At 40.6% G+C, this 21,707-nt stretch overlaps 1 protein-coding gene and 1 long non-coding RNA gene across 6 annotated transcripts in view; one reads left to right on the top strand and one right to left on the bottom strand.

The window, feature by feature from the left end:
* Positions 1–1,370: 1,370 nt before the first annotated feature.
* LRBA (LPS responsive beige-like anchor protein) overlaps positions 1,371–21,707 on the bottom strand; it is a 736,795-nt gene continuing 716,458 nt past the window's right edge. For all 4 annotated transcript variants that reach the window (XM_081811769.1, XM_081811768.1, XM_081811770.1 and 1 more), the window contains 4 exons: positions 17,191–17,292; positions 13,648–13,844; positions 9,331–9,482; positions 1,371–2,503 (listed from right to left, as the gene is read on the bottom strand). In XM_081811769.1, coding sequence (XP_081667895.1) covers positions 2,413–2,503; positions 9,331–9,482; positions 13,648–13,844; positions 17,191–17,292 — 542 coding nt within the window. In that variant the 3' untranslated portion in view covers positions 1,371–2,412. The remainder of the gene's footprint in view (positions 2,504–9,330; positions 9,483–13,647; positions 13,845–17,190; positions 17,293–21,707) is intronic.
* Positions 2,502–21,707, top strand: part of LOC145720094 (uncharacterized) — a 51,275-nt gene continuing 32,069 nt past the window's right edge. For both annotated transcript variants that reach the window (XR_014142815.1, XR_014142813.1), the window contains exon 1: positions 2,502–2,768. This is a non-coding gene — a long non-coding RNA (uncharacterized LOC145720094). The remainder of the gene's footprint in view (positions 2,769–21,707) is intronic.

Genomic DNA, 21,707 nt, shown 5'->3' with positions numbered 1-21,707 from the left:
TTCTTGTCCTGTAGGCTGATCAGTAGAACGAAATGTTTCAGGGGGCAAAAATCGTTCCTTCTTATTGAATTAATGTGTTAGGATATTTATTTATGGATGTTTGGTGTACTCTGGGGAGGAAGATTCTCATATGAGAGGGAACCATCCATCAGTGTGTATCTGTGCTTGTCAAGCTTTCATGTCCTGTATTCGCTAAGCCCGCCTGCTTTCTCCCAGAGATCCAGTGTGCTGTTGCTTAAATCACAGAGCCTCAAGGACTTGATTGGTGGCATTTCAGTACGAATCAATACTATCAGGGAGGAAAATCTGAATTTCTCGAGGCAGTGCATTTTAAAACCAGCCGTAAATTACTGTATGTAAAGGGAACACAGCACACTTCGAACCACAGCCACTTACTGAGGGTGCTGCCACGGTTCCTGTCTGCGTAGCTCATCTTTTTTCATCCCAGGCTGCCTCAGCTTTGACTTCTTTCCCCTCATTGGTTTAAATTTATTTGAAGTAATGGGTTTTTTTTTTTAAGTAACTAACACTGGTTAAAATAAGTGAATGTTGAGTAAATCCTAACAAATATGATAAACAGATTCTGCCCTTAAGAAGCCCTTGTGTTGACACCAGCTATATTTGTTTTATGAGTAAAGGAATATGTAAGTAATACATAGGTCGGTAATATATATTATGCTTTTGTTAATTTTCCATAGTTGTGAGTCTTAAAACCAATAAAGGCAGTGGAGGCACCAATTTTCTTCTTAGGCTCCAAGAAGCAGCTGCTTTATTCACTTTACTTTAAGCCTGTAAAAATGGGGTAGTTGAAAGTATCAAATGCTTGGCATAGGATGTAGGTATTCCAAATTTTCTTCTACCATTTTCCCTAAAGTTTCCGAAGTACAATATCAGAGGGTAACAACAGTGAGGATGTTTAATTAATTTACCAGTCACTTGGGTTTTTCTTTTATCTATTATCTCACATTTGACTATTTTTTCTTTCTTAATGGTTTATAAAACAGTGGTGGATCTTAGCTATAGGTCTAGTGTTCTCATCAGAGTAAGTGTTGGTAAGAGGGAGCTGTCTGGCCAAAGGCCCATGTTCCTGTTTTCAAGAGAGTCTCTTGTTGGTTATTGTTCAAAATCTGGGACTAAACCAGAGTTTGACATTTTCTTTGCAAAGAATTGTTTCATTGATGTTTTAAATTAGAAGTGAAAAGATATTTTGAAAAATTCAATTACAAACACCATTTTATTTTTCTGTCAAACTGAGTCGTTCCATTCCAAATCTTTGCTTTTAGAGAAGAGCTGAATGTTGGAAAATAGGAGGGGGACCCTTTTAGGTAAGTTGCAAGAGAAACAGATGGAATGCTGGTTGCAACTCGAAGTTCACAACTTACAAAGAATTTATTTATGCAATACAGACCTTTTCTCAAATATTTTTCACAGATTTCCACACAGCAATCTACTAGAAAAGTAGAATTATACAACACCAAAATAACATGTTTCTTAGTACAAACTGCTACTCAAAGGAAGGTGAAGATATTTAGTAACAAAGAGAAGGTCAGATGGGTGTTGCCTCTGTCCTCAGACCAGGGGAGGGGAGGGAAGCCCGGCTGCTGGCTCTGCCTCAGTGCCCGGGCACAGTCAAACCTCAGGGGTGAGCTTTGGTACTTGCATTTACTTTAAGAGAAAAACAAAGGTTGTGAGCCCACGAGCCTTTCCATCGTTTCATTTTGGTGTGCTATGAAGACAACCTATCAGGAAAACATTGTAAATAAAACACTAAATACTTCACACTTGCTATAACATTAGATCCTTTATGTTAACCACACAATAAAATAAGAACCTCCCCCAAACCGTAATTTTCTAGGTCTAAAGCATGCTTGAACAATAATATTCATCAAAATAACTCATTGAGATGTTTTAAATTACATTTACCATAATTTAAACATTACTACTTAAATCCCAGAAATTTCAGTGCCGAAGAAGCACGATTGCTTGGAAAAATACAGGACCCAAAGTACAGCATAAAATTCCCTATCCCAGTATTATAACCCATTTCCTTATTGTTAAGATCATGTATTTCTCAAGATAACAGATAAAGGGAAGTGGTTTTTCATAATATAGCTAGAATAAGTGGGTTTACTTGCTCCACTGTATGTTTCCATAATTGGTGAAAATAGACTTCTCATTATGACTAAAAATATAGATTTTTTAAACTACAGAACCCAGCAGCCAATTTTCTGCTTTGCTATTCCCCCCAAAAAGTCAAGCAAAGTCTACAAAAATAGCAATTAACTTTAAAAAATATTTTGCTTCTTAGAGCAAATCTGAGTTACATTCAGATGTAATAGCTATTTCTAAGCAAGATGCTCCCGATTACCCCCCGCCGGGACTGGGGGCCCGGCTGACGCGCAGCTGTCCCGGTCAGTAGCGGGTTTGGGATTCGTGTTGCCACCGGTTAAAGTTGTTGTAAAACAGAACGATGCTTCCCGAGGCCATGCCAGAAATGATGCACCTGGGAGAGTCAGAGAGAGAAGGAGGGGTTTACAAACCACTTTGTTTCCTAGGGTTCTGTTCCTAAAGAAAGCACTGCCTTCCCCAAATCTCCAAGGTAAATCTAGAAGATGGCAGTTGAACCTAACAACTGGCGAGCCTACGGCACGTCTGCTGCTTGCTGAGGGGCACAACACTGAGGGAGCTCAGCATGCCACCTCCGAAACTCCACGAAGAGCCACAGCACAGCCTGCCTTTTCACTGAACGTGCAGCCAGTATGTGCAGGGTGAGTCACCAACAAACACTGGCTAGGCTTGATCATTTCGGGGGGGGGCGGGGGGTGCTGGGCTGGTGAGCCCTAGCTTTTATTTTTATAGATACAAACTTGAAGCCGACACCGAGGATACGTTAGCTTCAGAGGCACAGCTCTGCCCGTTACCCTGCACTCCCCAGTGTAGCTCCTGCATGTCACCGTGTGATGCCAGCACCACACCGCGGTGTCCCTCCCCCCGCTGCGCCTGCCCCCTATCTTTTAGGCGAGCTATCAAGTACTTGCTGGTGGAGGAAGCGGCACACAATTAGGTGTCCGAGACCGCTCTGGCAGAGAGTTGACCGTCATTTGGGCCGAGCTCTGCTCTGCAGAAGATCTGGGCGGGGGCCTAGTCCTAAGACTGTGAACTCACTGAAATGATCACTAAAGACAGGAGCTGCCACTGCGTGCCCCCCGTCCCTTTGAAGGTGGCGCAGGGAAAACCCGCAGAGCAGTGGGACCAACAGTTTAGAGGAGCTTATTATCTTAGACCTTCCTCTGAATGGTCTGGTAGGACCAGTCCTTAGAAGTCATTTGCAATATCCTTCGTACTACCTCATATCAAAATTAGGAACTAAAATGTGCCACTACCAAAAAAATCAAACACAAAAGAAGGCAGTAATGAGGGACAAAAAAAGCTCTAAGACACACAGAAAACAAAATAGTAAAATGGCAAAAGTAAGTCTTATTGGTGATTAACTGTAAAGGCATTGAACTCTCCAATCAAGAGACACTGGCACAGTGGATAAAAAACATGATCAAACTATATGTTGTCTACAAGAGAGTTGCTTTAGATCTAAAGACACAGGTTGAAAGTGACAGGACGGAAGAAGACATTCCATGCAAATAGTAATGAGAGAGCTGGAGTGGCTATACTAAGATCAGACAAAGTAGGCTTTAAGTCATCATCTATTATGAGACAAAGAAGGACACTACCAATTAAAAGGTCAATTTATCAGGAAGATATAGCAATTACAGGCATATCTTGGAGATATGGTGTTGGTTCTAGACCACTGCAATAAAGTGAGTCAAATGAATTTTTGGTTTCCCAGTGCATGTAAAAGTTATGTTTACATTTGCACTATAGTCTATTAAGTGTGCAGTAGCATGTCTAAAAAATGTACATACCTTAATTAAAAAATACTTGATTGCTAAAAACTGCTAACCATCATCTGAGCTTTCTGCAAGATGTAATCACATCTGTAATCACAGATCACCATAACAAATAGAATGAAAAAGTTTGAAATATTGTGAGAATTATCAAAATGTGACAGACACACGAGCAAATGCTGTTGGAAAAATGGCAGACCTGCTCAATGCAGGGTTGCCACAAAAGTTCAATTTGTAAAAACTATCCGCAAAGCACAATAAGATGAAGTCTGTCTGTACAAACAAATGTACCAAATATCAGAGCCCCCAAGATATATGGAGCCCAAACTGTGACAGAATGGAAGGGAAAAATAAACAGTTCTACAATAATAGTTGCAGACTTCAGTACCCCACTTTCAATAATGGGTAGAACAACCAGAAGGAAATAGAGAATCTAAAGAATACTAAAAACCAAGTGGACTGGGGTGCCTGACTGGCTCAGTCAGTAGAGCATGCAACTCTTGGTCTCGGGGTTGTGAGTTTGAACCCCATGTTGGGTATAGAGATTACTTTAAAATAAGATCTAATTAGGGACACCTGGGTGGCTCAGTCGGTTAAGCATCTGCTTTTGGCTCAGGTCATCATGCCAGGGTTTCTGGATGGAGCCCTGTATCAGGCTCCTTGCTCAGCAGGGAGTCTGCCTCTCCCCCTGCCTCGTGCTCTCTCCCACTTTCTCTCTCAAATAAATGTTTATTAAAAAAAATCTAATTAAAAAACAAAACAAGTAGATCTAACACATATACTGAACACTCACCCAAAAACAGTAGAACAGACATTTTTCTTAAGTGAGCATGGAGTATTCTCCAGAATAAACCATATTAGGCCACAAAACTAGTCTTAACAAATTTAAAAATCATACAAAGTATCTTTTCTGATCACGATAGAACAAGAAAGCAATAACGGAAAATGAAAATTCACAAATATATAGAAATTAAGCAAGCAATGAATCAAATCTGAGCAGAAATTAGAAAATCACGGAGACAAATGAAAACAAACTTAATGCAATGCTGAGGGAAATTTATAACTGTAAATACATACATTAAAAAAGAAATATCTCAATCAGTAACCTAATTCTACACCCTGAACTAGAAAAAGAGCAAACTAAACTCAAAACTAACATAGGAGGAAGGAAATAATGAAGGTTGGAGAGTGGAGATAAATAAAACAGAGGATAGAAAAAATGGGAGAAAAATCAAGAAAACCAAGAGCTGGTTCTTTGAAAAGATTAAATTGACAAACTTTTAGCTAGATTGACTTAGAAAAAAGAGAGGACTCAAACTACTAAAATCATAGAGATGTTACTACCAATTTTACAGAAATAAAAAAGGATTATAAGAATACTAGGAACAATTGTATGCCAACAATTAGATCAAATGGAATTTTTTTTTTTTTTTTTTAAGATTTTAGGGGCACCTGGGTGGCTCAGTGGGTTAAGCGTCTGCTTTTGGCTCAGGTCATGATCCCAGAGTCCTGGGATCAAGCCCCATGTCGGGCTCCCTGCTCACTGGGGAGGGAAGTCTGCTTCCCCCTCTCCCTCCCACCCCGCTCATGCTCTCTCTCAAATAAAATCTTTAAAAATAAATAGATAGATTTTAAGTAATCTCTACACCCAACATGGGGCCTGAACTCACAACCCCGAGAGGAAGAGTTGCACACTGCACTCACTGAGCCAGCCAGGCGCCCCTGAAATGGAAAAATTCTTTTTTTTTTTTTTTTTAAAGATTTTATTTATTTATTTGAGACAGAATGAGAGAGACAGAGAGCACATGAGAGGGGGGAGGGTCAGAGGGAGAAGCAGGCTCCCTGCCGAGCAGGGAGCCCAATGCGAGACTCGATCCCGGGACTCCAGGATCATGACCTGAGCCGAAGGCAGTCGCTTAACCAACTGAGCCACCCAGGCGCCCTGAAATGGAAAAATTCTTAAAAACACATACTATACCAAAACTAAATCATGAAAAAATAGAAAATATGAATAGACTTATAACTACTAACGAGACTGAATCAATAATCAAAAGCCTCCCAATAAAGAAAAGCCCTGGACTAGATGGCTTCAGTGGTGAATTCTATCAAACATTTTTAAAGAAGGATTAACACCAACTCTTATTCTTCTAAAAAACTAAAAACGACAGAATACTTCCTAAGTCATTCAGTGAGGCCAGCATTACCCTGACACCAAAGTCAGAGACACTACAGGAAACAAAAATTACAGACCAATATCCCTTATGAATATTGCTATAAAAATCTTCAACAAATATTAGCAAACCCAATTCAGCCGTATATTAAAGGATTATACACCATGACCCAAGATGGGTTTATTCTTGGAATGCAAGAATGGTTCAACATACAAAAATCAACGTAATCTACCACATTAGCAGAACTAACAAAAACCTACATAATCACCTCAATTGATGAACAAAAGGCATTTCACAAAATTCAACATGCTTTAATGATAGTACTCAAACTAGGAATAGAAGGAAAGTACATAAACATGATAAAGGGAATTTCTGAAAAACCCACAGCTAATATCATACACAGTGGTGAAAGACTAAAAGCTTTTCTTCTATTATCAGAAACAAGACAAAAATAAACACTTTTACCAGTTCAACATGGTACTGGGAGTCCTAGCCAGAGCAATTAGGCAAGACAAAAACATCCAAATTGTAAAGTTTGAAGTAAAATTAATTTCTATTATAGACTGACATGACCTTATATATAGGAAATCCTAAGGATTCCACAAAAAAACCTGTTAGAGTTAATGAATTCAACAAAGTTTTACACGATATAAAATCCACACAAAATTAAGTTGCATTTCTAAAAAAAAAAAAATTAAGTTGCATTTCTGTACATGTGCAATGAAAAAAATCTGAAAAGGAAATTAAGAACAATTCCATTTACAATAGCAACAAAATGAATAAAATACTCAAGAATAAATTTAACCAAGGAGGCCAAAGACTTGTATATTGCAAACTATAAAATGTTGCTGAAAGAGATTAAAAAAAGCAAATAAATGGAAAGACATCTGTGTTCACAGACTGGAAGATTTAATATTGTTAAAATGACAATACTAGCCAAAGTAATCAACAGATTCAACCCAATCCCTATCAAAATCCCCCCCCCTTTTTTTTTTTGCAAAAATAGAAAAAACCCATCATAAAATTCATAATGGATTCTCAAGGAACCCCAAATAGCCAAAAACAATCTTGGAAAAAAAAAAAAACAAAAAGTAAAATTAATTTTACTTCATGATTTCAAAACTTTCCACAAAGCTATAGTAATCAAAACAGTTTGGTACTGGCATATGGATCAACAGAATAGAGAACCCAGAAATAAACTCACATATATGGTCAAATGATTTTTGATAAGTGTCAAGACCATTCAGTGGGGAAAGGACAGTCTTTTCAACAAATAGTGTTGGGAAAACCAATATCCACATGCAAAAGAATGAAACTGGACCCTTATCTACTATCATATACAGGCATGAATTCAAAATGGATCAAAAACTAAACATAAGCGTTACAACTATAAAACTCATAGGGGAAAAGCTTTATGACATTGGATTTTGCAATGATTTCTTGGATACACTGGAAGCATTTACAACAACAGTAAAAGACTTCATCAAAATTAAAAACTTCCGCACATCAGAGAACACTATTAAGAGTGCAAAGTCAACACCACCAGTCATTAGGGAAATGCAAATCAAAACCACAGTAAGAGACCATTTCACACCCATTAGGATGGATATTATTAAAAAACAAAAATAAACCACAACCAGGACATAACAGGTGTTGGTGAAGATGTGGAGAAATTGCAGGCCTTATGCTCTGCTGGTGGGAATGTAAAATGGTGCAGACACTGTGGAGAACAGTTTGGCAGTTCCTCAAAAAGTTAAAGAATTACCATTACTGCTTCTCCCTCTCCCTCTGCCTGCCACTCTGCCTACTTGTGCTCTCTCTCTCTCTGTCAAATAAATAAAAATCTTAAAAAAACAACAACAACAAATCACACACACACTATACCAAAACTACATCAATCACTACACCAAACCAAGCATTCCACTCCTGGTTGTCTACCTCAAATAAAAGAAAACAGGAATCTGAACAGATATTTGTACGTGAATGAACGTTCATGGCAACCTTATTCACAACAGCCAAAAGGTGAAAACAACCAAAATGTCAACAGATGAGTAGCTATACAAAGTGGCATGTACTATTCAGCCTTAAAAAGGAATGAGCTTGACACATGCTACAACAGGACAAATATTTTATGCTTCCACTTATACGAAGTATCTAAAAGACGCAAATTCATAGAGACAGACACTGGAATTGAAGTGAGCTGGATGGAGCTCTGGGAGGGAAAATGGTAAGTTAGTGTTTAATGGGTACAGAACTTCTCTTTGGGATGATGAAAACTTATGAAAAAAAAAGATGGGCAGTGATGATAGTTGTACAACAGTGTCAATGTACGTAATGCCACTGAATTGTACACCAAAAAAGTGATGGTAAATTTTATGTATATGTTAACACAATAAAAAAGTTAGGAACTAGGGGCGCCTGGGTGGCTCAGTCGTTAAGTGTCTGCCTTCGGCTCAGGTCACGATCCCAGGGTCCTGGGGTTGAGCCCCGCCATCGGGCTCCCTGCTCCGCGGGAGGCCTGCTTCTCCCTCTCCCGCTCCCCCTGCTTGTGTTCCCTCTCTTGGTCTGTCTCTCTCTGTCAAATAAAATATTTAAAAAAAAAATTAGGAACTAAAATCTGTGACTGTATGTTAAGAGGAAATAAGATACTGGAGACTATCTCCCCAAAATTTACCACTTGGAAGGTTTTAGGAAATAAGGCAAATCTCTCCATAGAATTCTCATGGACAGAGATACAGGCATTTTGTATTAAACATGTTTACAGCTCTTAAATTTTTATTTTAAGGAAAAAGTACTCTAAGAAATATAAAAAGCTTTATGGCAATGTAATTACAGTTTTTGTTACTTAAATCCTGTCTATTGCTGGAGAATTCAGCCTTTGTCTAGGAGTGGCAATGCCATCAAAAAGGAAAATGACACTTTAAAAAAAAAATTCACTGGCTTTTTTTTTTTTAAGATTATTTATTTATTGAGAGAGAGTGAACGAGAGAGAACACAAGCAGGGGGAGCAGCAGAGGGAGAGGGAGAAGCAGACTCCCCGCTGAGCAGGGAGCAGGACATGGGGCTCAATCCCAGGACCCCGGGATCATGACCTGAGCTGAAAGCAGACGCTTAATGACTGAGCCACCCAAGTGCCTCTCACTGGCTTTTTTGATTGCCCAGGTGATCCCCACAACCCAGTCTATCCATCAGCCCATTTAAATAAATTCCCTCCAGTTTTCACTATCCCCATCAGTAGACCGTGATTTCAGTGTTACCTCTGGTCGTAAGACAGGGCCATGGCCCGGATTCCAGCATCGCAGCCTGGATAGGCAAAGAGGTGCTTGAGGTCAGACACCTGCCAGACCATGACCACACCGTTGTCCCCTCCTGTGAGCAGGTACTGCCCATCTCGGCTCAGCTGGATGGCCTAGGAGAGACACAGCAATATTCAGTAGAGGTGTGGCCCTACGAGAACCCCGGCTCCCAGCCCTTGTTTCCTTCCTCTCCCCTGCAGCCACTCCATGCAGGGAGAGAGTGGATGCATGTGCTCCTAAGAAGGTTATAGGAAATCAGGAGTTACAGAAAACTTTTGTCCTTTTTCAAAAATCAAATGGACAAAGTTAGGCAGTATTTGAGGTTTTGTGTTTTTAATTTTTGCTTTTTAAAGATGAGGTGGCAAACTCTTCCGGCTCTGTGAATACAATTTAAATGGTGCATGTTGTGGCCTAGGACCAGCATTATGAAATGAGGAGCCTCCTGGCATCTCTCCAGTTGTACTGTGGATGTGCTAAGCCCACTCTATCCCAAGGCTGGGCAGGCAGTGCTAGCTGACCTCAGATCCCCGAGAAAACACTGCTGCCTTTGGGGCTGTGGCCCCACGGGAGAAGACCAAGAGCTTTAGTAACTTCACTAGGCCTCCTGGATTTTTACAGCGGTGAGGAAGACAACGTGGTAGATAGAGAGCCAGCTTCCAGGGTGATTAAACCCCAGGTGAAGCATTTTCTTCTTGCCCCAGGACTGACTGCTTCCTGCCAGTACTGAACAGGAAGTACAGACATGGTATTTGCTCTTCAGTCCTGTAAATGGGGCCAAATGCAGACCACTGCCTGCTTTTATATGACTTGTTACATTTTTAGTGGTTGGAAAAAATCAAAGGAAGAATAATATTCCATGACTTGTGAAGATTATATGAATTCCAAATTTCAGTGCCCGTAAATAAGGGTTACTGGAACATAACCACACCCATTCATTTATGGCCACTCTCACAAGTGACTACAACAGAATACAGAGCCTGCAAAGCCTAAAATATTTTTTATCCTTTTCAAGGAAAGCATAAATACCTGTAATCCTATGTCTACCTGGACAGTGAATATGGGAAGGCAGATTGTGCTAGCAAGCCAGAAAGAAAAAAAAAATCTAACTTCTGAAAATATATTTGTTCTGCACTCAGTTTTAGTACAGTTGCCTTAAGTTTGTAACGTGCCCTTTGACAAAATTTTTAAAAAATCCTAGAAAAGGACTGTTCCATAGCCATTCAATTCACATTTACGTAAATGCCAACTTTTACTGGTCTCTTAAATGTAGCTTATTCTCAAAGAATACAAAAATACATCTAAGAAAAACCCGTATATGGAAAACAGTTACAAGTAAGAAGTATTCTCTGAATCTTAATCCAATACAAATAGTAAGATTCTTCAATATAAGTAAAAGTCAATATCCTTTCCCCCCCATTCATGTCACAAACGGCGATCGCTACAGGCTACCAGAGAACTGCAGTACGGGCCGGGGCAATTACTTGCTACACTTACAAAATTCAGCTGATGAAAATCCATTAACTTTATGGTTGTGGTTCACTTGAGTTTGATCCTTGAGGCTTTTTGCTGGGTAAGTGCTATATTAAAACATAAACTGAAACTACTTTTCTTTAAGTCTTTGTTCTAGTAAAGAATCGCTAATCCTAGTTCTGTCTGGAATTAAATGAAGCCTGGATTTTTAGGCTTATATATTTATCGGCATCCAAAACATTTTAATAAGCCAGGTGCCCGCCAAAGTGAGAGAGTATTTTGTTGGCCTTTCTCACGAGGAACCTGTCAAGTTCCCCTGGAGTAAGAGATACGGTAACATTTACTGAGGGCGTCCAGTCTTCCACCCAAACCAGCGCTCACGGAGTTCTTAACTCTAACTCCTCTCCTCAGTATCCGGGGTGGGCCGAGACGAGAGATTTTAAGAGGGCCCCCGAGACATGTCCACATCCCCTGGACTCCGGAGTGCCTTGGACAATGCCACAGCTGTACTGCTTTCTACGGCCATAGCAGTCTGCTGGGCATGCTCACGTCCTAAAACCGAGTTTCCCCAGAAAAAGAAAAGAAATGAGTTCCTAGGGGTGAAATGGTGGTTATCCTTTGTTTAGGATAAAATAACTTTGCTGCTCTGTACAGGCTGCCCACTTAATTTAAGTTACTCATTAAGACATCTAAACACTGCCTAGTTGATGTGCTATGATACGTTAACCAAATGCCACCCAACAATCTGGCATCTAAATAAAAACAGGTGGGAAGCCTTGATTAGTGCAGAGGTTCCCCAGGCTGCCGCCTGCAGGGTTCTTGATATTTCAGAGAAACTTAATTTCTGGTCTGAGCTGATGACTACTTTGTTTCCATGGTCTCGTTTCCTTGTACAGCTCAGACTGCAGGATGGAACTGGAGATTTTTGCTCTGGGATGTCTCGTATTCTCCAGCCGTTAGCTGTGCCAGTGCCAGTCTCTGGAGCCATGGGCAGGTAGTGCTCATTTCAGGCAAACTTTTTTTTTTTTTCAAGATTTTATTTATTTATTTGACAGAGAGAGACACAGCGAGAGAGGGAACACAAGCAGGGGGAGTGGGAGAGGGAGAAGCAGGCTTCCCGCCGAGCAGGGAGTCCGATGTGGGGCTCGATCCCAGGACCCCGGGATCCTGACCTGAGCCGAAGGCAGACGCTTAATGACTGAGCCACCCAGGCGCCCCAGGCAAACTTGTTTTAATCACACAGTTGCCACTTGCAAGCCAGTGTGATAAAGTGCAGGAGTGCTGGGAAAAAGGCAATGGATTGTTTAAGCCTAAAATCCAGTGGGAAATATTACAGGGGGAAAAAAACAATGGCTATAGGGCAGAGAGGAAAAACATGTGTGTATGAACAGTCTGCAGAAAGCCTCCGTACCATTGCCTCAAGGTACTTCCCAGAGCCTTCGGTACTAACTGAAATGCCACAGATATTGTTTTAGCCAGCAAGGGATTTCAAATTATTTTACAGATTTCTTAGTGTTGCTGACAGTATAATCGTAACTCAAAGTGACAGATTATCAACATTATTATTGTAAAGAAAAGAGGAAAGGAAAATCCTCTGATGTGTACTTGGTTTAAATGAAGTATTATGAGAAGGAAGGGAAAAATAAAAGTAGGAGTGCACGCTTTTGTGGTAGAGGCAGTCAAAATACAGTGAAGAAAATTTACAGAGCGAAATGGAGATGACACTGAATTAAGAAATCAATGCTAAGAGACAGAAGCAGCAAGTGCCCTTCATTTCATCCACATAATCTATATTTAGGGTTGTTGTTTCAAATACTGACTCCAGTATTTGTTTACTTGAGAGAAGCGGGGGTGGGGGTGGGGTGGGGCTCAGATTAGATCTGGGAAACCGGGAAAATTTATGTCATCCAAGCTGCCCTGGGTCAGGAAGAGCAACGAATATAATGTCCAGAGCTAGCTTAAAGCCACACTTGGAGGGCAGCGGCCTCTGTGACCCTCTTTGCACCCCTGACATGTCCAGAGTCCCCTCACCGTACACAGTTCACATGTGCCTCCAACCTCATCCTGGAAAATGATAGGAACACCACAGCTTCCTTTTATCTTAAGCTGCCCCTGAAGGCTGGGAGTGAGAAAAGAAGGACCTTGAAAAAAGAGCCTCTTCAAAGAGCAGTCCTTATTGTTTTCTTCAACCTCTAATCCTTTTGGAGTCCTGTCCTGAAAATGAAGCAAGGCTCCAGAAGGTCCCCTAGCATTACCATTCCTGGCTTATCAAAAGGGAAAAAAATGTCTGCCTAATTCACATCATAATTGGAAGCCCAATTCCCTGAATTTGGTAAGTGTTGGTCTTGTTATTCAAGAAGTCAAGTCTGGAATGAGATACTAATCCTGAATAGTCGTAATCCCTACCACTCCCACCAGCTGCCTATTCAAGTGTGCAGAGGAATCGGTGTTAGGGGTAGTCTAGTGTACTAGTTTAGCTTTGATGCTCAGAAAACAACTATGTGCAGTTACCTTTCTTAGAGAAAAAAAAAAAAAGCTGAACAATGCTATGAAAGCCACGCAGGTTGGTTTTACTGTGTGCCGTCACGCACGGAGTGCCCTGGCTGAGCGATGCGGTCGCCACGGCCAGGACACGCCGTGGTCTGTGAATACACAAGCCCCATCCAAGTGCTACCTGATGATTTTCTTATGGCGTGGAAAGGCCCTCTGCGACTGAAACAGAGGTCTCTCTAGTGAACCCTCTCCCTCCTCACTTGCCACACCTGGAGGTCAAGATCTAGAAGGGTGAAAAGTCTGTAGTATACTCACCCTTATGTTATCATCCGTTTCCATAGTGGCCTGGAGTTTCCCGTTCACACTGAATGTACAGAAGCAGCCATTTTCATAGAATATGACACAATGACCCTCTCTTGAAGCCTGAATGAGTTTTGGTTTCAGGCAGTTCTCAGGACCCTCCAAAGTCCTTAATAAGTCTCCATTCATGGAATGTATGAGACATGGTCCTTCTGAGAAAAGAGAAACAAAAGACAAAATTTTTTTAATGATGACAAATGTGAAATGAATCTTGAGCACAGATCAAACAGGATCATACAGCTGTAGCAAACCTTTAAAACTTACATATATATGTTATTTTACAAAATGTCACCTGCATGCTGACCAGATCTCACCTTCTTCTTGGGAGAGGAGAAAGCCAAGTCCTATACATTCAAGTTCACTTCTCCTCAAGAGACAGGAAGTTACTTTGTGAAATTTATTATGCCAAGAGATGATCAAAACAAGATGCGTTCAGAAAGGAACAGGACAAATTCCAAATCCTAGAGGAGCTTCCGGGAAGGGTGGGCCACAGTTAAACACAAGCTGCCATCAAGCTCACGATGAAGCTCTGTCTGCATGTCACAGGGGCCCCAACAGCAGTGGTCGCACTGTGGGCCAGCGAAGGGACAGCTCTTTAGGGCAGCTTCGGGAGGCCTCAGCCTTCTTCCCTCCACTGCTCATTATTCACAATGAAAGAACGTCGCTGGTAGTCCACCTCCCCCCTCCCCCCCACTCCCAGTAAATTCACACAGAGGTCCTTCTGCAAGCGAGTACACTCGCTGGCTGCCCCCAAAGCGAGTGGCACCCACACTCCCAACTCCCCAGGCTGAGCTCCAGGCTGAGCTGCCTGAGGGGGATGGGAGCTACTGCGAGTGCCTACGATCAGAGGGTTTTTACTGAATGCCTGCTACATGTTAAAGAAGGAGTAGGTAACCAGAACCGCCTGTGTGATGACTAAGTTCTAAGAGATGCCCGAGTCAGACAAGAGGGGAAACGAGTATAAGGCCTGCTGATCTGCAAGCTAAATTACTCAGGCCTGTGGGACTTGTGAGCTGATCCCACAGGACTACCAAGAGCATGCCCCCCCCCTTTTTTTTTAAGATTTTATTTATTTGACAGAGAGAGGCACCGTGAGAGAGGGAACACAAGCAGGGGGAGTGGGAGAGGGAGAAGCAGGCTTCCCGCGGAGCAGGGAGCCCGATGCGGGGCTAGATCCCAGGACCCTGGGATCATGACTTGAGCCGAAGGCAGACGCTTAACGACTGAGCCACCCAGGCACCCCAAGAGCATGCCCTTTTGAAAATCAGGTTCTCTTCTTTTTCTTGACCGCTCAGGGAGTTTTTAAGTTTTTTGTGTTCTCAACATAAATACATACCAGCAGCCTCTGCTTCACATAGTCCCAGCAGCATGAATATCCATGATCACTCTTTAAATGACACCAGTCCCTCACCACAGTTCAAACTTCAGGTTTCACAGTAGTTGCATAAAGTTCACATTTTGTGACTAGCTCTTCAGTCCACAAATGACTATGTAAATAACAGATGTGCATCACAAGTGACCAACCACATCATTTCCTTTGAGAGTCTGTCCGTGAGTGGTCACTGACGGTCTGTCCCTCAGTCCGTGCACACAGAGCTAACTGTGTGGTTGTGTTGCTTCCTCATCTCCAGAGAGAAACCCATGTGACATTTTACAAAAATGGATCATCAAAAGGGACTACTGGCCAAAAGATGAAATTGCAGTAAGGAAATGAAAAGTGATAAAGCTGAGAGTGAACTTTGCACTGAATATAAATGGGATTACAGGAGAAAGAGCTGATTCTGGAAACGTTGATGTTGCTGAGAGACTGTAGATATGTAGCCAGAGGAAATCCGTGAAGGTGAACTTACTGACATAGATTAGAAAAGGGGTTGTAACAAGAATGATGATGTCCCAGAAGTAGTGATGCCAGCAAGAACCTTCACTTTAAAGGAACCCAAGGGGGATGTTTCATGATGTTGAATGCACAGAAGATAAAATGTTGGAAGCTGACCAAAACTTAGAAAGGAGCGTGACAACTGGTCAAAGCACAGAAAAGATTCCATTCTTTATCTTAAGTTATACAAAGAGAAGGGGGCAACCACTGTTCTACTCTTGATAAGTTTCTCATGAGGAAAACACTTTAATTTTCAAAGTTTCTAATGTTTTTAAATTACAGTGTATTATGTAAATGTGAGTTTAACTAGTTTTTTTGTGCCCATATGTGTGTGTATAAAACTGTGTAAGCGAATTTTTAATGTTTTGACAAAAAATTTTAAAAGCCATGAAACAACCCCAAATGTCCCCCACTGATTGTTACGATCACTCTACATGGCTTTCAGCTTGTATGGTCATTCTTATCATTCTTATGGTCCTGCACTACCATGCAAAGCAAGGATGACCTTTACTATGATAGGTTCATTTTATATGTCTAATTTTTTGTGTGTTTTGGGTTTTTTTTTAAGATTTTATTTTTAAGTAAGCTCTATACCCAACACGGGGCTCAAACACACAACCCTGAGATCAAGAGCTGCATGCTCTACTGGCTGAGCCAGCCAGGTGCCCCTGTGTCTAATCTGAATCCCGTATAGTCTTAAGTACTTATATTTGCTCAGGATATATGAAATTATTGGGTATAAGAAGGAAAAAAATCTAGTAGGTATAGAATTCTTGCTACCATTATTTCATTGCCTTGACCAACTAAATTTTTAAATACAATCCCTTTGAATATTTAGTAAGTCTTGTTGGCTAGACTCAGTATTATAGTTCGAGACACAGATAAGGTGAGTCAAATACTCAATGCATCCCCACCAGATAACCTTCAAAGACAAAGGACTACAGTACTTTTTTTGTGTGTTCAGACCTCAGCTCAGGGCAGAGAGACAGAGAAATGGATAAACTCTTGAGATGGAATAAGTAGTGAATTAAAAACAGCTCTGTTCCAGGTCAGATCCTGATTTGTGGTGTGTGCTCTCTGAAAGCTTGCTTAATATCTCTGGCCTAAATACATGATGTTGTTGCAAGGGCAGACCTCCAGGCAAACCAGCTTAAGTATCTCTCCACTCCATTCTCAATGCCATCCCGGCTCCAGCCTCATTCTGAGATTTGGAAGTTAAAACAGACCAGGTCAAGTTCCCACCAGGTGTGAGATGAAAACCAGCCTAGAGTCCAGAAGAATAAACAAATAGACAAAGATGCTCCTTGTCCCTGCCTCCCTCTTCAGAGCAATGCTGTGAAACACAATTTTCTGCAATGGTGTAAACGTTCTGTATTTATGCTCTTCAGTTCAGTAGGCACAGTCATGTGGGGGGAAGTGAACACCTGAAAAGTGGCTAGTACCACCCAGGAACTGCGTTTTAAACTTTATATAGTTAACTTACACATTTTAGTTAATTTAAATAGTCCTACATGGCTAATCGCTACTGTAACAGACAGCATAGCTTAGAGAACAAAGTACCAAAGCCATCCTTGCCAAACACCAAAAAATGCACACATTTTATGAAGGTACCACAGATTTACCTTTGGAGCCACTTAACACCAGGCCTAGCTCAGCGCAGACAGCAGCACAAGTGATCTCATAGTCGTGGCCTGTCAGAATGGCTCGAGGAGTGGTGGTCTCACCTTTAGGAAGAAACAGATAAAAGCAAATCAGTTCAAGTTCATGCAGGAGATTACCTCTCTCAGCTCCTTCTACTTAAATAACCAACAACCTGTTCCTAATTAATTCACAGTTTGGAAATCTGTCCAAAAACGCTATTTTAGCCCTAGATCCAAACTATATGCTAGAGTATGAAGACCAGTTGCTAAATTTCTAATCCTTACATGATTATAAAGCAACAGTGGTTGAAAACACAGAGTAAAATAAGACAAAGATCTGCATTGTAGAATGACTCAGATACTTCCCAAATATAAATAGAAGCCCCTTGATTAGATGATTTATAGATGGATGATTATAAAAGTAGGCAGCAGCACCACCCCCTTTTCCATTGGCCCCTAAGATCCCTGTTGTAGTGAAGACAGTCTGAACTAGGACATGATATCTCAAAGTAGCCCCTCTCTTAAATGCCTATTTACTAATCTTATGTATTTTCCTGATATAGAAACCTCACAGAGGGTATTTCTCTGTGGTTCAAAGAACAGAGGGGAAATAAAGCAAACTCTCACACATAGTTCTGATAGTGACTGAAAACTAGAGGAGGAAGGTGAGGAAAGGCTAACAGAGAATGAGTATCCAGATAATGGAAGATGTTCTCAGACATTTTCACAATAGAAGAAGTCATCCTGTATCTCAGTCCCAAAATAAAAAGAAGAAAAAAACCTGGTTGGTTAATAAGGAACCCACACCACAAACAGGCCCAGCTCAGATAAAGAGGACATGGCTCTTGATTCATGCCAAGTGGCAAGGATAAGCTGAATTCCTTATTTAGCCTGAAGAACACTATTTTCAGACCACAGTAGCCCTCCACTTTTATAGTCTCTAAAGACAAAGACACAGAAAGCCTTTATAAATGGGACTAGAGAGCAGTGTTCCATTAGCATGCTTAGATTTCCTCGATTTGGATTGGTTTCACAGGAAGATTGATAAATGATACTGTGTAACTCAAAAGGGGCAAACATGCCCAGAAAAAGGTCTCTAGCACCAGCTGTGGAAGGAACAACTTGTTATCCTCTCAGGTAGGCCGGGAAAATCCAGCAGAAACCTATTGTCCTTGGAAAGGCAAATACTGGCTGTTAAAAAATTAAACTAGCGGGGCGCCTGGGTGGCTCAGTCGTTAAGCGTCTGCCTTCAGCTCAGGTCGTGACCCCAGGGTCCTGGGATCGAGCCCCACATCGGGCTCCCTGCACCGCGGGGAAGCCTGTTTCTCCCTCTCCTACTCCCCCTGCTTGTGTTCCCTCTCTCACTATGTCTCTCTCTGTCAAATAATAAATAAAATCTTAAAAAAAAAAAACAAAAACTAGCCTCCAACGCAGTGGTTTTTGTGATGGGTCACAGTGGATTCTCTGAAATTTCATGCAAAATATATGTACATGCCTATGTTTTTCTGGGAGGATGGTGAGGGGAGGAAGGAGGAAGCTTTTACTGAATGCACCGAGATCCATGACCAAAAACGGGGGGGCGGGGAGGCTCTCCTATGGACATAGGGGCCTAGTTTCTGTGCTTCCTGCCCCCCTTCAGCTGGAGCCTACAGTTACTTCATGTCTAGCCATTACAAAGAATTATTACGATGCATTTATTGTCGTACATAATGTATAGCTGTGTCCCCACAGAGTGCCTCGTGGCTTCTGGGGACTGTTAAGTACTTCTGCAATGAAATGTAAGTAGAGGGCCATCATATCAAACCGCATCGGCTGTGCCATGTGCAGCCCGACACTGGGACTGGCCTCCATGCTTAGTGACAGAGGGAGATGTCAAATGACATATTAAAAGGCAAGGGCATGAGTGGAATAAGGGGCTTGGTTTCTTTTGATTCAAAGTTTATAAACTGTGAGGGAAACCCACCTTAATTACAAAGTTCATTTGACATTTTGCAAACCACAAATTATTTGTTATAAGAGCAACTATGTTTTTTTCCTTAAAAAGTACACAAATTTGGGAAATTTTTTTCAGAAAAAGAGGAAATAATGTAAGCCAATCTGAACTACTTAACTTTCTGTTAGAGATCAGCTTTGCCACAAAAATTAGAAATAAGTATGTTTTAAAAGGTTACCTGGAGTTAGCCCTGATTCATTGTTCCCCCTTTCCCAAGATGCTCTACATTCTACAAAATACTGTACATTATTTTCAAAATTAATGTTTAATTATATATATTGGCAACCTTTTGAAATCAAGAATTAAAATCATTAAGCTCTAAGGAATACATTTTTAATGCGATTTTTCCTTTTTTGTTTTCATAAGTTACTGTTTTATTGAGGTGGAGAGATTTGTGTTTTAACTTGAGTTGTCTTGGAATTCCTTAGTGGGAAATGAAAGTTTGAAGGAAAACTGATGGCAACTGAAAGCAATCTAAAGTGTAAGCCAAAGTAAACAAAGGACAGATGGATAATGGACCCAGAAAATGTTGTCATTTAGGCATGTCAGTGCTAACGTTTTGTTTTCTAGATCTAAGAATTTTTTCTCGGGGACATAGTGAGGAAGTAAGAAAATTGCTAATTATATTTAACATAAGAGTTGAAATACTGAGAATTTTCTAGGACTATAAAGTTAGAGTTTAAGAAGCCTCATGATTAAGCCCATAAAGTGGGTTGAGATAAAAGCATTCTTTTTTGTAAACTCATAATTAAAATTTTTTGTAAGTATGCTTTACTTACGAAATACAAGTTTCCAAATGATCCACATTATACCAATCATTTCTCCCTCCACAAGTCAGAAGATACACACATACTGCATGATTTCAAAACTGAAAAAGATTTTTCTTTTCCTAGAGCCTGATCTCTAAATAAAGAATTGTTCAGTGCTGGGACTTTGGCTTCAAAGTTTGGCAAAATGTTCTCTAACCCAGGAAGCAGGTTAGACAGTTCAGGAAATATAGAAGAAAAAAAAGGAAAGGAAAAGAAAAACAACAAATTAAAAACATAAGGGTAAACTTATGACCATTGGGTTGTTCTCAGGTAACTGGTTTCACAAACACTTGCTGCATTTCCAGTAAGAAGACTGTGCTATTTAACATTCCCTCCCCTTTAGAAAATACACATTAATAGCCCCTAAAAATCCACATACAAGAATATAAGGAGGGATATCAAATCCTCTTAAAATAAGCTGTTTGCAGTCTTGTTTAAAGACTGAACTGTGTACTTCCTTTATTATCTGCTATGCAGATTGAGTGTCTTCTTTACATTTTGTCATCACAAAAATCTGTTCACAGTAAATACTTGTTGGATTAAGTATTAAAATTTCACTAGAGCAAATAGAAATTATATGATATGGGACTTAAATCCAACAGATCCAAACTGTTTAAATTCAACGGATATTTTGGGGACCACCTGGAATAAAATTACTAAGGGTAGAGGCGAAAATCAGAGGCAGAACACAGGCTTTATATGTGGCTCACAGAATCTATTTATTTCTCTGTAGTTACACTGTTGTACATCACCCTGGATCACAGAGCCCAAGCAATAACCTCCTACAGAAAGGAAAGGTTAAAAAACTGCTCCATATCTGTGTATATTTGTTTGGAAAGTCTAGAAACGAAATCTAGGAACCATGTAACTCATTGCCATGGTAGCACTCACATCCCAACCTCATGCCAGCCCTGAGAGTTAATACTTGGGGGGGGGAGGGGAAGAAAGCAGCTCAAATAAAACAATACTGGCCATACATTACTTTTTCAAAGACCCCAAAGCTATCACCATTTTTTACTGAAGTCTCTAAAGCAAAGAGCAGAAAAAAAAAAGTCTTCTGAAAAATATCAGATTAATTCGTTGATAAAAATTTGCAGTGTTAATGGATACAAGAAGTCTTTACTTTTGCTTCCTGGGGTAGTAGGATCTACCAAAAGCTAGATCATAAAGCAGAACAGGTTCCTTTAAGAATCTTTTAAAGTCCTACTGCTTGAAAAATCGTCATGGCTTTCAATAAAGCTGAGAGAAAAATTTATCTTGCTGCTAGTTTAAGGGGCTACACTTCAAACTCTTCTTAAAGAAAAATAAAAAGAGAAAGAGGATAGACTTCTTGGACTGCTTTGAAAAGCTTGAGCAATTACTTCAAAGGAAAGGGTGTCTTTGTCCAGAGAGCAGGTTTATGACTACTGATGCAAATCCTAACCAAAGGCTGAAAAGGATACTCAGTGCATCTTTATGGATGGCCTTAAAAGATGAACAAGTCAAAGGAGATTAAAGGCAGCCCAAATCCTGCCAAGAATACCAGGACACACCAGTTTTTACAGATGTGCTTTTCTCAGTACATAATACTGGAAATATCAGTACAAATTTACAGACACTATTCTAACAACCCAACTTGAATTTAAGCAGCACAGGATCTCCATAATACCCATTTAGCATTTATACTGGACCTATGTTTTAAAATATTAGGTGACATG

This window comes from Leptonychotes weddellii, chromosome 2 (genome assembly GCF_054177405.1).
Source record: "Leptonychotes weddellii isolate Sample4059 chromosome 2, ASM5417740v2, whole genome shotgun sequence".
NCBI lineage: Eukaryota > Metazoa > Chordata > Mammalia > Carnivora > Phocidae > Leptonychotes > Leptonychotes weddellii.
Note: the sequence above shows the minus strand (reverse complement) of the source record. Positions and strands in the feature narration are given on the sequence as shown.